The following is an 18,379-nucleotide window of genomic DNA, read 5'->3' on the forward strand; positions in this document are numbered from 1 at the left end:
GTCTTGGCTTATCAATGAGGGAGGGTAATATAAGGGTGTAAGGCCTTGCATATAGCTTCATTACAGCTGAGCAGCTTGACTTGGTCAATACCTAGGCCATACCCCACTGGCCAAGTGGCACAAAAAACTTGACCAATTCACTCTTAAAAGGCTTCGTATCTCTGTTTCTCCCATGCCCCCAGGGGTGGTTCTGGTAGTAATACCCCTCAAATCACTTCTTGGAGCTCTGTCTTCTTTCTTATTACTTAAATTTTTATCTAGAAAGGATACACTATGTCCCAGGATTATTCTCAATAGAGAATGATAAAAACTGAGATAATATTTAGGAAATTTACCTGGATTTACAGATAAAGACTTATGAGCCCACCAGGAAAATATATCAAGAACTTATAAGTGGAAAATTAAGGCCAGTCTCCAGCCTCATTCTTTGCAAAGCACATTTAATGCTGTAAGATAGAGGAATGATATTTGCAAGGTACTCAGAGAAAGAGAGTAGGATCCAGGGATGTTTATTTCCAGTCATACTGCAGTTTCCACACAAAAGCACTCGGATATATTGAAACATGGGAGAACTCAGACGATATAACTTTCAGGCATCTTTCTGGCAAAATACTTTGAGAACAAACTACAACCAACCAATATATGAGGAATAAAGAAGCGATATGAAAATAGAGCCCAGTGGCCCAAAAACTTTTCCCGATGCTTAGATCAGGGTTTGATATGCGCTCGTTTTCGTTAAATGACAGTGGAGCTAGGAAGGAAGGAAGCCAGCCGACAGGCACACGGAGCAGCCTTACCCTCTTTGCTACACACAGAGTGCGCAGGCCTCGCTTGGTGTAGGCATCCAGGTGCTGCTGGGTTTTCTCCCTTAACATCATCTGTTGTTTTTCCAGACCTGGTCCATCTAAAATAATTAACACACGTGTTCCCACCAGTTTGCCCAATGACATATTTTTTAAAACAATGGTAACTTAACCCACAACAAACAAAAGGTCTTGTAGTTCTGAATCCCAAATGTGCGTTTATAAAAGGGACCCCTCAGAATAAATCATTCCCTTGTCTCTTTTTCCCTGGGGAGAGAAAAGTACCAAGAACTTAATACAAACACCATTCCCACACCATCGATAATGACTGTCACAATGATCATAAGGATGCTGGCTGTCATTTATTGAGCATTTACCATTTTCTAGGCTCTGGTCAGAGGCGCGGCATATATTGCATATAGTATATCATTAAACCTCTCAGGAACCTATGAAGGAGGTACCATAATCCCCACCTATTGAAGGCAAAGGACAGTTAGGTAACTTTATCAAGACATAGCTACTGTCAGAATCCAGATTTGAACCCTGTCTATGTAACCCCAAAACTTAGGTGCTTTCTCACCAGATCCTAGGCAGCTTCCCCTACACTTCACCAAGGGTGACGGATCCCTACAGATCTGCTTGTTTGCCTTTATAAATCCCTTGAGAGTGGCCCTTCGATCTCCAAGCCCTTCCTATCACTTCCCTCTCAGTCCTGTATGAACCCACCTGGGGAAGCCACTGAGAGCAACTCCATGATGACAGAATCAGCGCCCTTTGTATACACCACGACTTGGTTGGAAATGGGGTGCCGGACCACAACGGACATTCTTTTTCTTACTGAGTCGAAGGGCAGGATGTGTAGGAGTTGAAATGTTAATGGTCCCAAAGCAGCAAAGTCCACCATGACCTGCTCTGGGGTCCGGGACTGCAGAGTGCACTGGTAAGCCCGGGCGGCATATACTAAGGCCGCTTCATCCGGGCTCTCAGCCTCATAACACAGGCTGCAGGCCAAGGGCTGTCCAGGGAGGGATTCCACCTTGCCGTTTGTGACATCCACATTGCTGTCTTGCTTCTCAGTTTCTATGCGACAAGCTGAGTTACCAGAGCCCTGGGGACTCTTGCTGGTCTGGGAGATCTCTTCCTCCACAGGTGAAGCTGATTTCATTCGACTAAAGAGAGAGAGTCTGCTCACAAAGGCATTTGGGACCCCAGAGGATGGCTCTTTCCCACTGGCAAGAGATGGTGAACTTGATCTTCGGACAGACAGTCTCTGGAAGAGGCTTTTAATCTCTTCCAAAGACTTAATGGGCATTGCATGCAGAGAAGAGAGTCCAGTCTAGGAAAGATAATATGGGAAGGTCTCAATAATACAGTCAAAGGCAGGTGGTAACAACTGTGAGGTCAAACGGGGGGGAAAAAAGGAGGTATGAAGAGTTACCACTCCCTCACATGGCAGCCTGCTTCATACTTACAAATGCCGCAGGCAACGTTAATAAAAATAAAAATAGCCATGATGAAAAAGATGTACTAATGTTGATGGAATTGTGAATTTCAAAACCACTTAGGAAGAAAACTGATAGCAAAAGACATAAAATGCTACATTGCTAGCAGTGGGCATACGTATAGCAAATTTCCCTAATGAAATAAACTATAAAAAACTAATAATCTTTATTATATGCATCCTAGCAATAACAATTTAAAAATTACAAGCATTTAATAATAGCAAATTAGAAACATCTTAAAATGTTACATAACATTTAAAGGTCAAGTTTATAAAGATTACAGGGCACTATTGAAAAAGCTAAAAAATAGTATTAAAAAACAGCATAAAAACAAATGTATCATAATACACATTTAAAACACTGGAAGAAAGTAAATCAAAAGATTAACAAAATGTATTCTTTTTCTTTTATTTTCCAGGTTCTAAAAAAGGTTGTTAATATGACCTTTTAAGCAAAGTAGGCCAATAAACAAAGTAGCTCACAGAAGAATTATCAGCATAATAGGAATTCAAATTTCTATTTTTATAGAACTTTTTCTTGTTCATAGCCTGATTTCTTCTAGATCTTAACTTTTATCAGTGATTAAATTTAGAATTTAATAACTAATTGGGATGACCAATTAATTGAATGCTAAAATTTTCTCATTTAGAAATGCCCAAGGCATTAAAGAATTTTCTCCTAATAAGTATTAATTTTATGATAGTTTGAGGGACTCATGCTGGTCAATTTTCAAACTTACTGGCAACTCAAAAATGAAAAGTGAAACTCAACCACAGATGACGTCTCTGTACTCCACATGAATTCTGATTAACTCTTTATTCATTGCCTTTCTGTCACTACCTTAAAATATCATGAGGCTTAGGCTCTTATATGTCTACAGAGATTTTCTTTCAGGCTACAGAATATTATATTCTTTGGGGAGAAGGCAACTATATTTCTTAAACAGAAAACGCCAAAAGATGTCTATATTGGAAACAGATGTATATGAAAAAGTGTTACATGGGGAGAAAAACAGAACATCCAGTGAGTTATCCTCTAACTATGTACGTTTTCAAAGAGCAAATTTCTAGTTGAAATCTTATAAAAATACAGTTTCTGATCAAATGAAAGCTTAATGGGAAGTAAAACATTTTTATGTTAAAACTGACCACCTCTGAAGTTGCCAAGAGAAAATGATCTAACAGAAAATTAAAATTTAACTGGGTTGTGCCGCAAATTGAATTTTAAATAGATGTATGCAAAAGGGGAGATAGTTATATTCAAGGAAGATAGCACAGCAAGCGGTAAATCACCAGTCTCTAAAACAAGTTTTTCTTTTTAATTGAAAATGAATTTTCCATGGATTCTAAGCTACAAAGAGACTTTAAAAATCCAGCTTGTGTGGGAACTGCAGAACCTTGGTATATTATAGATGTATTGGATTTTAGAGCGATTGAGTTTACATTACCCAACTGGTACATGAAAAGGGACATTATCATTAAACATGATAATGAATTTAATACTTTATATTTTGCTTGATGTAGTGCATATGTTGGAGGTTTTAGAAGTTTCACAGAAAGCTTCAAATTTGGTAAGCAAACTAAAGCAAAATGAACAGAGTCATATTTTCCAAGAACTGTTCTCATCAGCTATCCTCCTAGAGGCAAAATAGTATAGTAGCTCTGAGCCACACTTCCTGGGTTCAATCCTATCTCTCCCACAAACTGGTCCTGTGACCCTGGGCAAGTTACTTAAGCTCACCTGTAAAATGGGGAACAGTAGAGTAACAGCACCTAACTCATGGGGCTGTTGGGAGGATTAAACATATTAGTACCAGTAAATCACTTAGAACATCGTAAGTTCAGAGTACAGATTAAGTAATGTATAAATATTACCTGCTGCTATTGTTAATTACGATCCACATAATAAGACGACATAACAAGTACATTTAAACCCAAAATTCTCTTCTGGAAGGTGACCCTTGTTTGCATTAGAGACTCACCTTTTGCCATGGTTGGTTAGGAGCAGAAACCACTACTGTGTTGCAAATTGCCAAAGCAATAAAGAAGTCGATGATGTACAGAGTCTCCAGTGGTGGATCTGGGATAGTCTCATCCAGTGGGGTAAAAAGCTGAGGTGTAATCTGACTAAACTTGTCCAAAAGCCTGGTGTCTGGTACCACATCTGTTTCCTGAAGATCCAGAAAGAGAAAGTGTTGTTACAATAAGTACCTAAAAATATGAGTTTTAAATCTACGTGAGCTTTTCTAACCAGAATCTGTGAAGCATGAGACAGTAAACTTTATTCTTCTAAAAAAGATTTAATGGACATGGTGTCATGGGATGTGAGAATAGGGAAATAAAAGAGAAAAAAATTAAATAGAAAATTCAGAATGCATAATATGAATGGAGACTACCTTGACTATTAATTCAAAGTAAGCAAGAGAGGAGCAATGCCTTTCACCAAAAACTAGCTGAGTGAGTTTTCTTATTTTGAAATACACAGGGCAGAGCTATATTTTATTGTGTCTAGGATTCTACTTTGGGCATATATTCATCCCACAGCAACTGATGAATATCAATTCTTTTAAAAGTGAGGGCGTTATTCATACTATGTTATTTTAACAAAATATTTTACAGCTCAAATCACTACTATTGTTAAAAACCAACCCTCCGAAATAAAATTACTATAAGCACGCTAACAGAGTTCATCCGTATTTCCTGGTAATATGCTACAAGACGCTAATATCCAAGGGTCCCTCTAAGAGATTTCTGATCATCAAATATTTTTGGCAACTGTGCCCTATGCCCCTCTCTTTTGTACAATTCCATTTACAAACTGGCTTTAAGAAGTTTGCTTACTGGGGAAAAATACTTCATTTTGTTAAACACGGTACTTCTCATTCTTATTTAGAAGTACTAGTTTTAATGAAAGAATGTTGTACTAGAAATCTGTAGTATGCAGTCAACTGCTTTACAAATTTTTCAGATGAGTCAAAAAAGGGGCCATCTCCTCTGAATCAAGTTTTCACAAAAGTGCCACTGTATTCTAGAGGAGTCCTGACTGCAGAAAAGCCAGGAGAGGTGACGGAGAGAACAGAGTAAAATACGGAGATGTGTGGTATTAGATTCAGAGTGACCGTGCCTTGCATCTTATGCTTAGGAGTTTGGTGAGATTTCGCACAGCCTCAATAAGAAAAGAGCAGAGGCTGGGAATCACATGGGTTGGGGTTCAGGTCCTAGACCCACTGCATACCCTCTAGGGGCCTAAGGCTGCTTACTTAACCCTCTGAGCTTCATTTTCCCTCTTCTGAATAATGGTAAAAAGTACACCTACCTCACAGGGTGGCTGTATAAAGTAAATGAGAGAATGAGTGACATGAGACCAGCACAACAGAAACCCAAATAATTTAATGTTCCTTCTCCTTCTCGAACGATACACTCACCTTCAGGCAGGTTACCAGGCTAACAATGGGTTTCAAAGGTCCCAGTTTTCTGCTGTCACAAGGCATTCTTAAATTTCTATCTAAAAACAGCCTCTCTTGCTCCGGGATATTTGACTTAGCCAAATTTGAACCCTGTTGCAGTTTGATGGAGTTCGTAAGCACTTGTAATCTGATGGCCGTTCATTAACGACTTGGCCACATTTCCTCCCGCGTCTCACACATAGTAACACTGAGCCAGTGCCTGTGCTGGGCCCTCAGTGACTCAGAGGACCACCCTTTCCTTGAGGACCCCCTTGCCAAAGTCAGCAGAAGAGAGTGGCAACATCTGAGACTTCTTTCTCACTCGATACTCAGGAACCTTGTTGCATAGGATTAATGAAGGTCTATGATGATACTGTCATCTAGTGAGTGTGACAGACGCCATGGGTTGGAGCAATATTTCCAGAGGCATCCTTCTCAGAATGTTTATGCGAATTAAGCAAAACCCCAAGGAGTTCCATACTGAAATAAATTTAAGAAATGTTTAAACAGTGCTTTACTGTAGCACTTCTCAGAGCGTTTAATGGGTACCAGGAATCTCCAAGAAGAGGCTAGTATGTGCAGGTCTCCCTAATTTTATTTTTTAGGGACGTTTGCTCTTTGGAACATGACTAGGATTGAGTTAGGGACCTTAGAAGCAAATAGTGATTTCATTGTGCCAATGATCTCCGCATTGACTAATAAGTGGCTTCAGAACATAAGGACTCTACTGCATTTTGAAGTTACTCTAAGGCTAATGAAGATTTGTAACTTCCGTCTTTGTGACAAAGACATAAGTCAATCTAATAAGTCATTTGGGGAATTTAAGAACCTGTGCTGTGATCATGAGAATAAAAGAGATCCCGGAGCTGACCAAAGCTGGGGCTCTGGTCAGCAAAACTGTGTTTATAAAAAGTACTGTCAAAATAAATGTAAGAAACTCCGGACCATACAAGACCCTAGAAGCATCATAAAATAATATAAAGAAGAGCCCAGAAGAAGATTTAAGGAAAGATACATGTCAAAATGAAACTGCAGGAACAGAATGTTCTTCCACTTTAGTTGCTGTCTCTAAAATAAGTTAATCCCTAGTGACTAAGATATTCACAGTTGCTGAATTGAGGAGAAAGTATAGTGTTATCACATGCAATTCTTATCTGTAAGATTATATCACAGGTGTTTTTACCTAAGATCCAAATTTTCCTCATGGAGACCTTCTATTACAAAATTGACTTTTGCTCTTTTTTTTCTATAATGGACAGATCCTACCTTCTCTGAACTCTGATTACTCCAAGAACCAGGCCCAAACCATCCAGCTTTAAATGATTCCATGCATATGTACTCTCCCCACAGGGTGTGTAAGTTCCTCTCAAGGAAGGACCATATCTTATAGATTTTTGTACATTTTTTTAAATTGAAGAATAGTTTATTTACAATGTTTCAGATGTACAGCAAAGCGATTCAGTTGTATCTATTTCTATTCTTTTTCAAATTCTTTTCCATTATAGGTTATAAGATATTGAATATAGTTCCCTGTGCTATACAGTAAATCCTTGTTGCTTATATATTTTATGTATAGTAGTTTGTATCTGTTAATCCCATACTCCTAATTTAACCTTCTCCCCTTTCTTCTTCCATAACCATAAGTTTGTTTTCTGTCTGTGAGTCTATTTTTGTTTCATAAATAAATTCATTTGTATCATTTTTTTAGATTCCACATATAAGTGATATCATGTGATATTTGTTTTTCTCTGACTTACTTCACTTATTCTGATAATCTCTACGTCCATCCACATTGCTGCAAATGGCATTATTTCATTCTTTTTTATGACTGAACATTTCTCGTAGATTTTTGGATCCCCAACTCAGTAACTGGTACATGGATAAGCCATAAAATGTTATTGCTGTACGTTACTATCAGACACTTGCTGGTTTTATATTCCATAAAGAAGGGGGTGGAGAAACAGATTGAAAAGATGTTACTCCTTAGAAAGCAAATACATAAACCCCTCCCACTTGACCTCAAATAGACATTTTTTTAATGCATTGAAAATGTGTACTCCTAATTAGGGAATACAGAACACAATGTGGACAGCTTCCCATAATTGAACTAAGCCTTATCTATTTCATGGTGGGAGTCCAACATCTTTGTCCTCATTTTAGATAACATCTGGCTACTTGAAATTTTAGATTTACCCCCATGATTCATATTATGCTTTCCTACCAGCTTGCAGATTTCACATTCACCTTTCTTTCTTCCTCTCTCCCTCCCTCCCCCACTCCTTTCTTTCTTTCTTTCTTTTTTTCACCCTATATAAATCCAAATTAAACAAGCAAATGTTGGCCAAGACTTCTCTTTGCCATCTCATAGTGTCTGCCAAAGCTTTTGGGTAGCCTTACTCTATACTGAATGCTGTTTGTTTTAAAATTGAGTGATTAGGACGCATTTTAATTGTTTATGCGAAATCTAAAATGTCCACGGTTTAATAATGGACAAAGATACTCCGCGTGGGAGATCAGGTTGACCAAGCTCTAATACTGTGCCCTACTCCTCCCCTAGCTCCACCTGTACCTGAGGGTTTTATTTCATTTCCCACTGCCATCCTCACTTTAAATATGCCTTCTCCTTCAAATTCCTAAATACCACAGACCTGAAGAAAAAAGACAAAGGCCAATAACTGCACATGGACAGCTCCTCCTCCACACGATGTTCTCCCCAGTTCTGTGGTTCTGAGCCTTTGCACATGCTACACACTGTCTGCCCCAAGTGCTTTTCCTTCCTTTTCTACTGTGTAACCCCCTACTCATTAGTCTAATCATAAGTTACGTTTTATCTCTGTTTTGCAGCCTTTCTGGATATCTTCTCACCCTTGTAGAGTTGATCATTCCCTTCTTTGTGCCCTCATTATACTCTGAATTAACTACCATTACTGCATCTTTAATACAGGGTTATCTTTATTTACTTATATGTCTGCTTCCTCTACCTAGAACAAAGCTGAAGGCTGGGGGCATGTTTTATTCATTTATATCCCTGGTCTAGTATTATGCCATTGTCTTCCATTAGTCCATTAATTAATTCACTCCTTTTATAAACATTTATTGTTGATCTATGGTGTCAGGCACTCCTCAAGGAAAGAGGGGTGCACAGAAGAGATGGGATCCCGGGTATGTGGCACTCACATTCTAGGTAGGGGAAGCACTAACCTCTAAACATGTAAGTAAATTGCTTCTAGATTGAGACAAGAGTGGGAGGGATGGAATGTACTTTGGATTGCGTGGTAGGTAAGATTTACTGAGGAGGTGACATCTGAGCTGAGACCTCAGTGAAAAAAAAGGAAACAGCCATATAAAGATGTAAGAGGACAACACTCCAGGTAGAATGAATAGCATGCTTGCTGAATGAAAACTTCTAGAGGATTAAAGAAGCATAAAAACACTGACTTAGAAAGTTAAGGCTTCTATTTCTAAAACAGGTCACATGAACCCGGGACTCACGGTCCTCAATGACATTCTAACTCCCAAAGCCGGTGCACCCTGGCCGGCACCCTGACCTCAGATCCTCGCTCTCTGACTCTCACCTTGCCTCCCCCATGAAGGGTGCCATCTTCCAACCTTCCACTTCTGGACATCACAGCTCTCAGTGTGCTCTCAAGCTGGTGTTCTCAACCAGGGCTCCATGGATGGACTTTTAGAATCATATACACAATTTTTACGGATGCTAATTTTTCAGGTCAAAGGATCTACAGCTTTCTCAAAATAATCGTTAGTCTCCAAGAAGGATAGAATCGGCTTGTCTAGAGTAAGAGTGAGAGATGGTCTCATAATTCAAGGAAGACCTCTTTATCCTTATATGTAAGGGTGTAGTATTGAAAACACAGAACAGAACAGCAATCCCAGAGCATCTATATAATCAGCATGACACATGGCATTGGAGTACAGGGCAAGTGAAAACATGAACTGAATGGGAAGACTGAGCCTGTTGAGCAGTTTCATATAACCACCTTCACGATACCTTATTGAGAGTGAACGTGCAAGGCACTGACCTCAGATGCCGGGGATTCAAGATGATTTAAGTCCTTGCTCTCAAGGAGCAAGGTCTATGTCAGAGGCAGAAACAAGGCCAATGTCATGAGGACTAAGGGACTGAAGGGCAGGAGGGACTGTGTAAACAGAACTTAGAAGCTGAGAAGACAGTCTGAGAAATCTTCAGGAGAAATGATATTTAAAGAAGGAAGTATTTCATCAGATCTGGTAGACAGAGGTAGGCAGTGAGGGGAGAATAAGTTTTAGATGGGAAATGGTACAAAAACCATAATGACTTTAACCTAGGATACAATCCTTTGTTCCAGGAAGAGAGTGAGGCTGGATCAGGAAACCGCGAGGGAGACCATGGCACAGTCCCACCTGGTTGCTAATACCCTTGACTTCCAAGCAAACATGCGTCACTATGTGGTTAACTTCAGGTGGGTGGGAAATAAAAGATCACCAGGGCTTCCCTGGTGGCGCAGTGGTTGAGAGTCCGCCTGCCGATGCAGGGGACACGGGTTCAAGCCCCGGTCCGGGAAGATCCCACATGCCATGGAGCGGCTGGGCCCGTGAGCCGTGGCCGTTGAATCTGCGCGTCCGGAGCCTGTGCTCCGCAACGGGAGAGGCCGCAGCAGTGAGAGGCCCGCGTACCGGAAAAACAAAACAAAACAAAACAAAACAAAAGATCAGCAGAGGAATGGGCAAAATTGATAAAATAGAAGAAAATAGATACCTATTTCTGATACAGCCTGAAAATCAGTACAGAGAAGAGGTGGTGTGCATTCTCCCCCCACCCTTTTTTTTCAGAAGTTGGAGAAAAATTAAGTCCAGATGTTTGGAATAGCTTGACATATGGCAATGATAGAATATAACAGGTATGATATCCTTAGAGCCACAGAAATGCACAGGATGAATTGCAGTGAAATGATCTTCCTAGTTTCCTGAAATTGTACATTTGGTGGAACTTTGAGAAGAGCCAGATTCCCCTCAAGGCCTTTCCAGAACGAATGAGATCCCTGGGGTCTATTCAGATCATATCTCTACTATGAAATTCTATATAAATTCAGTGGAGAAACACAAAGTTTCCCCAAAGCTGTTTCTTTCTTGTTATGTAACTTATTTCAGAGGTCACCAACTGCTTACCAGTCTCACAGCTGGGGAATCTTCATCTTGGTTAACACAAGAGTTAATGAAACGTGGAAGGCAGTTGAAATTTTATAGAATTTTAAGTATAGCAAAACGTTTGATTTCTAATTCTTTCACACGAGTATTTTTCCTCTTTCCCATCTTCCACATGGTCCTTTTTCTATGTTTTCCCCTCAGGACTCAAGAACACACCCTGCTGAGCTCTGATATAGAAATATCAGAAAATTACCTTCTCAGGACTAGGAATGGGGAGGAGAGCACAGATTTGGTGGATCTGGGGAAAGACTGCAAAGAGATAAAAAGGCCTTGGAGGATACCAAAAGGCTTTTGAATTTCCCTATCAGTTAGACACACTTACCTGTCTATAGATTCCTCTGTGGTAGTTTTGCTGGTTCTGAAAGTGAGCCATGATCCTTAAACCAAGGCTACTTTCTCCAGGCTATCAACCCTGGCCAGAAATATTATGTTTTTTTCTGAAATGATATACTATCTCTCAATACTGAATTATCTCCAAAATTAGGATATTGTATGTGGCAGTCACACTGAGCTGCACTTATGCAGTCTCCTCTCAGGTAGAAAAGACAACAGCGTTTGGCTCTATTCTAATTACGAGGATGTTCTTTCATTATCAACCGTGGACAGACAAGATTCACGTCATGCATTCACACTTACAATGGGGCTACTGAAAGCAGCCTGTCTGGAATGAGGGACTTCACTGGCTCCACTTCCTAGAGCAAAACAGCTCCCAGTAAGATGATCTGAGGATATACTTCCTAAAGGTCCACTGCGAACCATCCTGCAGCTGGGGGCCCCTGGTTTCGCCATATTGCTGAGGGAGCCACTGGGAGTGTCAGCAGAATCTTCATCTTCAGAGGCAGCTTCCTGATAGGACTCTAGCCTCTTGGCTGAGGGATAAAAATCACACTGGGTCATTCCCTGAGAGGAAACTCTTGCAGGTTGAGTATGTCAGGCATTTACTTAAACAGCTATTTCACACCATCTCCTCCCATTTTAAACCTGGCCTCCAAACTCCTCCAATACTGAGGGAATGGACTTCCATCATTGAGAAAAGTAGAAGCAATCAGAGAGGAACTCCCTTCTCTCCCCATGGTCAAATCTACCAACCTATCTGCATCTGTACCCCAACTCTCTGCCTTCCCTCATACTACTATGGATGAAGTTTCCAACACCAAACCGTTCACTGTGATCTGCATGCCCTTCTCAAGCGCTTCACTCTTAACAACTCTCCCCTCTTTTACTTTGTCTCTCAACCAGCCTCATGGCTTTCTGTATCTCGCCACGGACACTGCTCTTGTCAAGGTTGTCAATGAGCTAGCTCCAAGTTACCAAACCCAGTGACTGCATCTATTCATATCTTTTTTGAATTCTTAGCAATATCCAACGTCCTCTCCTTTCAAATGTCTCTTTCGGTTTCTCTTGATACCACGTGTACTGTTTTTCCTCCTGCTTCAGTGCGGCTACTTCTTAAGTTTCTCCTGCTGTCTCCTCTTCTCCTCAGTCCTCAGATACTGGATGGCTGCAGGAGCTCCTTCCCTTCACTACCTATATACTCTTTTTGGTGATGTCATCTGGTCCCCCCCATCTCTGTGCACAAGACCCCCAAACCTATTCCTTCAACTCTAACCTCTAATTAGAATTTAGACTCAGACATCCAACTCTCTACTTGACATTTCCAGTTGGATGTCCATGAGGCTCTTCCAGCAGATATCTGCATGGCTCACCCCCTTACAACTTCAAGGAGACTAGGAGGTATCCCTTTGTCAATGAAGCCTTCCCAGATCTAACCACACTGTTTGTTACATATCCTACCCCAGCACTTAACACCATCTACACATCATATACCTTATTTTTAATTTTTTGAATCATCCATTACAATATAAACTCCAACAGGGCAAGGAATTTTGTCTTTTGTTAATCTGATATTCCTAAAGCCCAGAGAAGGGGGTGATAGATACGCAATAAATACTTGTTGAATAAATAAACAATGGACATCTTAAATTTGGTATATGGTAAATGCAGACTGCTTCCTCTCTTCCTCCAAATCACCACCCCCGCCTCAATTACTCTTTCTCTGGTCTTTCTCATCTTTGTAAATGGTACCTAAATATCTACCTAGCTATTAACACCAGAAATTGAAGATTCTCCTTGATTTGTTTTTTGTTCCCTACGCCACCCCCCACCTCCACATTCAGAGCATCACCAATAGCTGTCTATTATTCATCCAAAATGTATCCCAAATATCTAAACTTCTCTTCACCTCCATTACCTTAACCCAAGCCACCATCATTAAAACAGTAGCTAGAGTGATCTTCTAAAACATGAAGCAGAGCAGACCACTCCCTGCACAAAACTTTCCAGTGGCTCCACAGTTCGCTTAGAATAAAATCTGACCTTCTTATCCTGGTGTACCTAACTCAAAATGATCCGGCCTAGGCTGACCTTTCTTTTTTTTTTTTTTTTTTTTTTTTTTTTTATGGTACGCGGGCCTCTCACTGCTGTGGCCTCTCCCGTTGCGGAGCACAGGACTGGGGCACGAACCCGTGTCCCCTGCATCGGCAGGCGGACTCTCAACCACTGCGCCACCAGGGAAGCCCCTGACCTAACTTTCTTGCCGCTCCTTCTTCTGCACTAAATCCAGCCTCACTGGCCTTTCTTTCTTTACTTTGAATATTGCCAAGCTCATTTCAGTCTGAGGACCCCTATACTAGCTGCTCCCTCTGACTGGAAGGCTTTTACCCCTGAATTCAAAGATCATGTCATTCAGATCTAGGCTCTGATATCCCCCTTAGAGAAGCCTTGCTCAACCATCCAAAGTAGCCTTCTGCTCATTCTATATTATATCACCCCATTATAATTTTCTGCATAGCACTTTTCACTATTTAATATTTTTTATTTAAAAATTAATTTATTTGTGACGATTTTCTCCGATAGAAGTTCTATGAGAGGAGGGGCCTTGTCTGTCTTGTTATATGTGCTTGTTTGGATTGCTAGTTGCCTGTATTCAGGCTAAGTCTAGCTACTGAATAAAGTATAGCTTTTGGCAAGTTAATTTATAAAATAAAGAATATTTGTGTATCCTATTTAATAGTTTTTGTCTATACTTTTTAAGGACAAGGAAAGGCTAAGAGACAACATGGTGATTCTGGGTTCTAGAACTAACTCTTCCAAAGACTAAGTGGCTTTTCAGCAAATCACCTGCTCTTTCTAGGCCTCTGTTTTCTTATTAGAAGAATGAATAATCTGGACGCAATGACTTCAAGATCCTTTCCAGTTCTGCAGTTCTGTAAGTTTCATTATATTCTCTGCCTAAAAAGTACAGACTATTTCCCTGTATGACATTTCAGCTTCAAAAACAGATACACTTGGGGCTTCCCTGGTGGTGCAGTGGTTGAGAGTCCGCCTGCCGATGCAGGGGACACAGGTTCGTGCCCCCGTCCGGGAGGATCCCACATGCCGCGGAGCGGCTGGGCCTGTGAGCCATGGCCGCTGAGCCTGTGTGTCCGGAGCCTGTGCTCCGCAACGGGAGAGGCCACAACAGTGAGAGGCCTGCGTACCGCAAAAAAACAAACAAACAAACAAAAAAATACAGATACACTTATTGTGTCCCAGACATTCTGAAGTTCTCCATCCTTACCTGTGCCTTTGCTCAGGATGTCCGTTCTCTTCCTTTCTACTTACATCAATCTTGCACATCTTTAAAGGCTTGGTTCAAATGCCAGTTCCTCACTGAAGACCTCTGTAACTACACTGGCTCTCATCCATACCACTCATTGGTACCATAATTTCCATGTACTACTGAATGCTACTATGTGTCAGGCATTTGTCTCATTTAATCACTATAACAACCCTCGGAGGTAGATATTATTAATACCTTCATTTCAGAAATAAAGAAATCAACACTAAGTAATTTTCCCCATCTCACAAAAGTGAAACAGATCAGTCTTATAACCAGTTATACTAAAATCTACAGCCAGCACTACGAGTCTTCATGCTATATTGTTTCTAAATGTAGCCCCAAAAGTTAATATGTATTATTCCTTATTATTTCACATGGTCAATATCCCCTGCTCGATTTCAATGAGTACATGTTTTGCAGTTTAAATAATGAGTAATGAGTAAATGAATGAGTAATGAATAATGAGTAAATGTATGAATAGACATATGAATAATATCCTTAGCATCAAGGGGAAGTTGCAGGGTAGGGAGTTAACATTTATTGAATATCTCCTTTTCATCAAGAACCTTGCTAGGTCCTTTATTTTTTTTTTAACTTTTTATTATTATTTTTTTTTCCCCTTCCTTTTTCACACTTCCTCTAGCTTACTTTGATAATAATTGGCCACCTGGCCAGGACCACTGTCTTTGATTGTGTGGGCTGTGCTAGGTTCTTTATATAAACAACTATATATATAACTGTATCCATACATATTTTGTTTTTATCTTTAAAATAATGCTATTGTACATACTAGAAACTATCACTGCTCCACTTGGCAGCTGAGAAAAGTAAAACAGTAAACAGTTTGGGTGGGTTGAGTTAGAATTTGAATTTGGGTTTTCGTGACTGCACAGTCAGTACAAGTATCCATTGTGTTATATGTCCTTAGCAGTTACTTGTATACAGGAGGTTAGCTCAGTGATTCTCAGCAAGGGGTGAATTTGTCCCCCCAGTGAACATTTGGCAATGCTTGTACACAATTCGGTTGTTACATCTTGGGGAGAAGTGCTACTGGCCATGTGGGCAAAGGCCAAGGATGCTTCTAAACATCTTAAACAGCTCCCCATAAGAAAGAGTCATCCAGCCCACAATGTCAATAGTGCTATGCTGATCAATCCTTGAGCAGCTAAAGAAATTTACTGATGATGTGATAGCATTTTAAGAATAAATAATTAGAATGCTACACAACATATATAAACATGAAGGCTATACGTTAGGAATTTCCCATAGCCATCATTAGGGAACCAGTCATCATGCAACTGTGTAATTAGTATAAGGCCAGATGGCTGAGCTGTTACTGTAGGACAAACTTGCTCAATAGGTAGAACTGCAAGAGAGAAATTTAGAAAGACCTGGAGTGACTCAATCTTTAATAATTTTGTGGAAAGCTATGAGAAATAAATCAGTAAAGTTACAATGTGATTCAGAACACACAGCTACTAAGACCCATACTTTTAGATTCTGAAAAATTTTTTTAAAATTGGGTATGAGGTTTATTATTATACTGATAAACAAAATCTATGCAAATGATCAAGACTTCTATTATGTCTCATAAAGTAGATTCTAGTTAGTTCCATGAATGCCTCAAAGTGGCAAAAGAATTCTTGCTTTCCAGCTCGTAAGAGAAAATATACAAAGTCTGTAATCTTTCCTTTGTCTCAAGGTAGGTACTACATTAGGTACTACGTTGACTACTTTATTTTTCTCTTATTTAATCTTTCTCTTCTCTTCCAATTCCCCTCTTCAAATATCCAGTAACCTGCTCACAGCCTATAATTTACATTTATTTGATATCTGGAAGAAGTGAGCATGAGACTATGGAACAAAACATTTACCACACGTTTCAATGTGCTCTCCAAAGGGCCAAACACAAGGGTGAACAGCACAGGACACTCAGATCAACTTCTTTCAACTATATCATCCGCATATCCTCAATCAAACATTTTGCTATGAACTAATCCCCCAAACATTTCCAGCATTCCAACTTTCACCTGCTTGTAAACAGCACACTCAGCTGAGTTTCTTTCAACTGTATCATCCACATATCCTTGACACAAAACCTTTCATCCTAAACTAATTCCTCACATTTCCAGCATTCCAGGAATTTGTCCAGTATCTCCAAGCCCCAAACCTTGATCAGTGCAAATCCACCTCCAAAACTGACTGCCTGAAAATCAAAACAATATGGAAAGAGAACACTGACCTTAATCATACAGCACTTAAAAAGATATTATGTTTCCGTGCCTGTCTCCCACATTGGACCATGAGTTCCTCAACACACAAGCCTATTTCTTATTTTGACAACAATAATTATGACAATACTAGCAGCTAATACTTACAAAGAATTTATTCTGTGCCATGCTCTAAGTGCTTTCATGATTTATCTTCTCTTATCTCTTAACCATCCCATGAAGTAGATCTATTACTGATCCTTTTTATTGTGGCCCAGAGAAATTATATAAATTGCCCAGGGTCACACAGCTTGCAGGCAGTGGAGATGGGAATCAGACTCAGAAGGCTTGATCCCCAAATCCTTGTTCTTGGAAACTACTAAATGATGCCACCATGTACATCAGATTCACAAACTGCATCATAAAAGCACTGTGTAGACACACCCAAATTGAGGGACATTCTACAAAATCCCTAAATAATGCCCCTCAGAACTCTTAAGGTCATCCAAAAAAAGGAATGGCTAAGAAACTGTCAAATCTAGAGGCACCGAAATGATGACTAAGTGTTACGTGATTTCCTGGATGGGATCCTGGGACAGAAAAAGACCTTTGGTAAAAACTAAGGAAATCCCAATAAAATATGGATTTTGGTTAATAATGAAGTATCAATATGGGTTCATTACTTATTACAAACGTATCTTAAGACTAATGTTGATGATGCTTAGTCCATGGACCAAATTTATAAGTTACAAGGTTTTAAAACAAACAATGGTGTCATCAGATGTGTTTAGTTCAACTGCATAAGGGTAAGGGGTTATTTCCCAGCAGCAACGTTTTAAATGGAAATATCTCGTAGTCAATTCTTTTGCCAAAAAATCCTGAAAGCTTAACTAAGTTTCATTTCAGTGAAAATAATGTCTCAGGGTTAAATTCTGGGGAAAACTAGCCCCTATCATTACTAACTCCAGCATTTAGAGAAAGAGAGAGACAGAGAGAGAGACAGAGAGAGAGCACGTGCTTGTGTGTTTGTGTACATATACTTGTTTTAAAACCATTACTGACAAGGGACCAGGAGCTCTGGATGTATCTGTGGTAGAGAAGTGTTCAGAGGCAAAGTCAGCACCTCATAGAGGTGGTGTATGTAACACTCCATGGCTCACAAACAGTTATCTCATCAATTACAGTTCAGCCCGGATGGCATTTAATTCTCAGTCACTCAGTATCTTCCCTGCACGAGGGGCCACAGAGAGAAGTACTCACTGGGCAGGAGCGTGTATAATCAGGGACAGGGGTGGGAGAGGGCTGGTATTAGCACTCTTAGATGCTACAAATACAAAATTTAAAACCCAACAAATATAAAAAATAATGCAGTGCTTCCCGCCATATATTTTGTGAAACATTACTTCTGTAAAATACTTCTCAAAAACAGGGATCTATAATCAGATAATCTTGGAAAATAATAATCTCACAAATGGACAGAGGGGTTTACCTACAGTGATGTTCACTGCAGCATTGTTTGCCACAGCAGATGACTGTTGACAACCTAAACTAAT

General features: G+C 39.9%; 1 protein-coding gene across 1 annotated transcript in view; it reads right to left on the bottom strand.

Annotated features, from left to right (window-relative positions):
• ATP10D (ATPase phospholipid transporting 10D (putative)) overlaps window positions 1–18,379 on the bottom strand; it is a 120,512-nt gene that overhangs the window by 34,182 nt on the left and 67,951 nt on the right. Inside the window, 4 exon segments of the mRNA XM_060148233.1 lie at window positions 798–904; window positions 1,530–2,139; window positions 4,287–4,475; window positions 11,592–11,824. Coding sequence (XP_060004216.1) covers window positions 798–904; window positions 1,530–2,139; window positions 4,287–4,475; window positions 11,592–11,824 — 1,139 coding nt within the window.

Source organism: Lagenorhynchus albirostris, chromosome 4, assembly GCF_949774975.1.
Source record: "Lagenorhynchus albirostris chromosome 4, mLagAlb1.1, whole genome shotgun sequence".
NCBI classification, from domain to species: Eukaryota; Metazoa; Chordata; class Mammalia; order Artiodactyla; family Delphinidae; genus Lagenorhynchus; species Lagenorhynchus albirostris.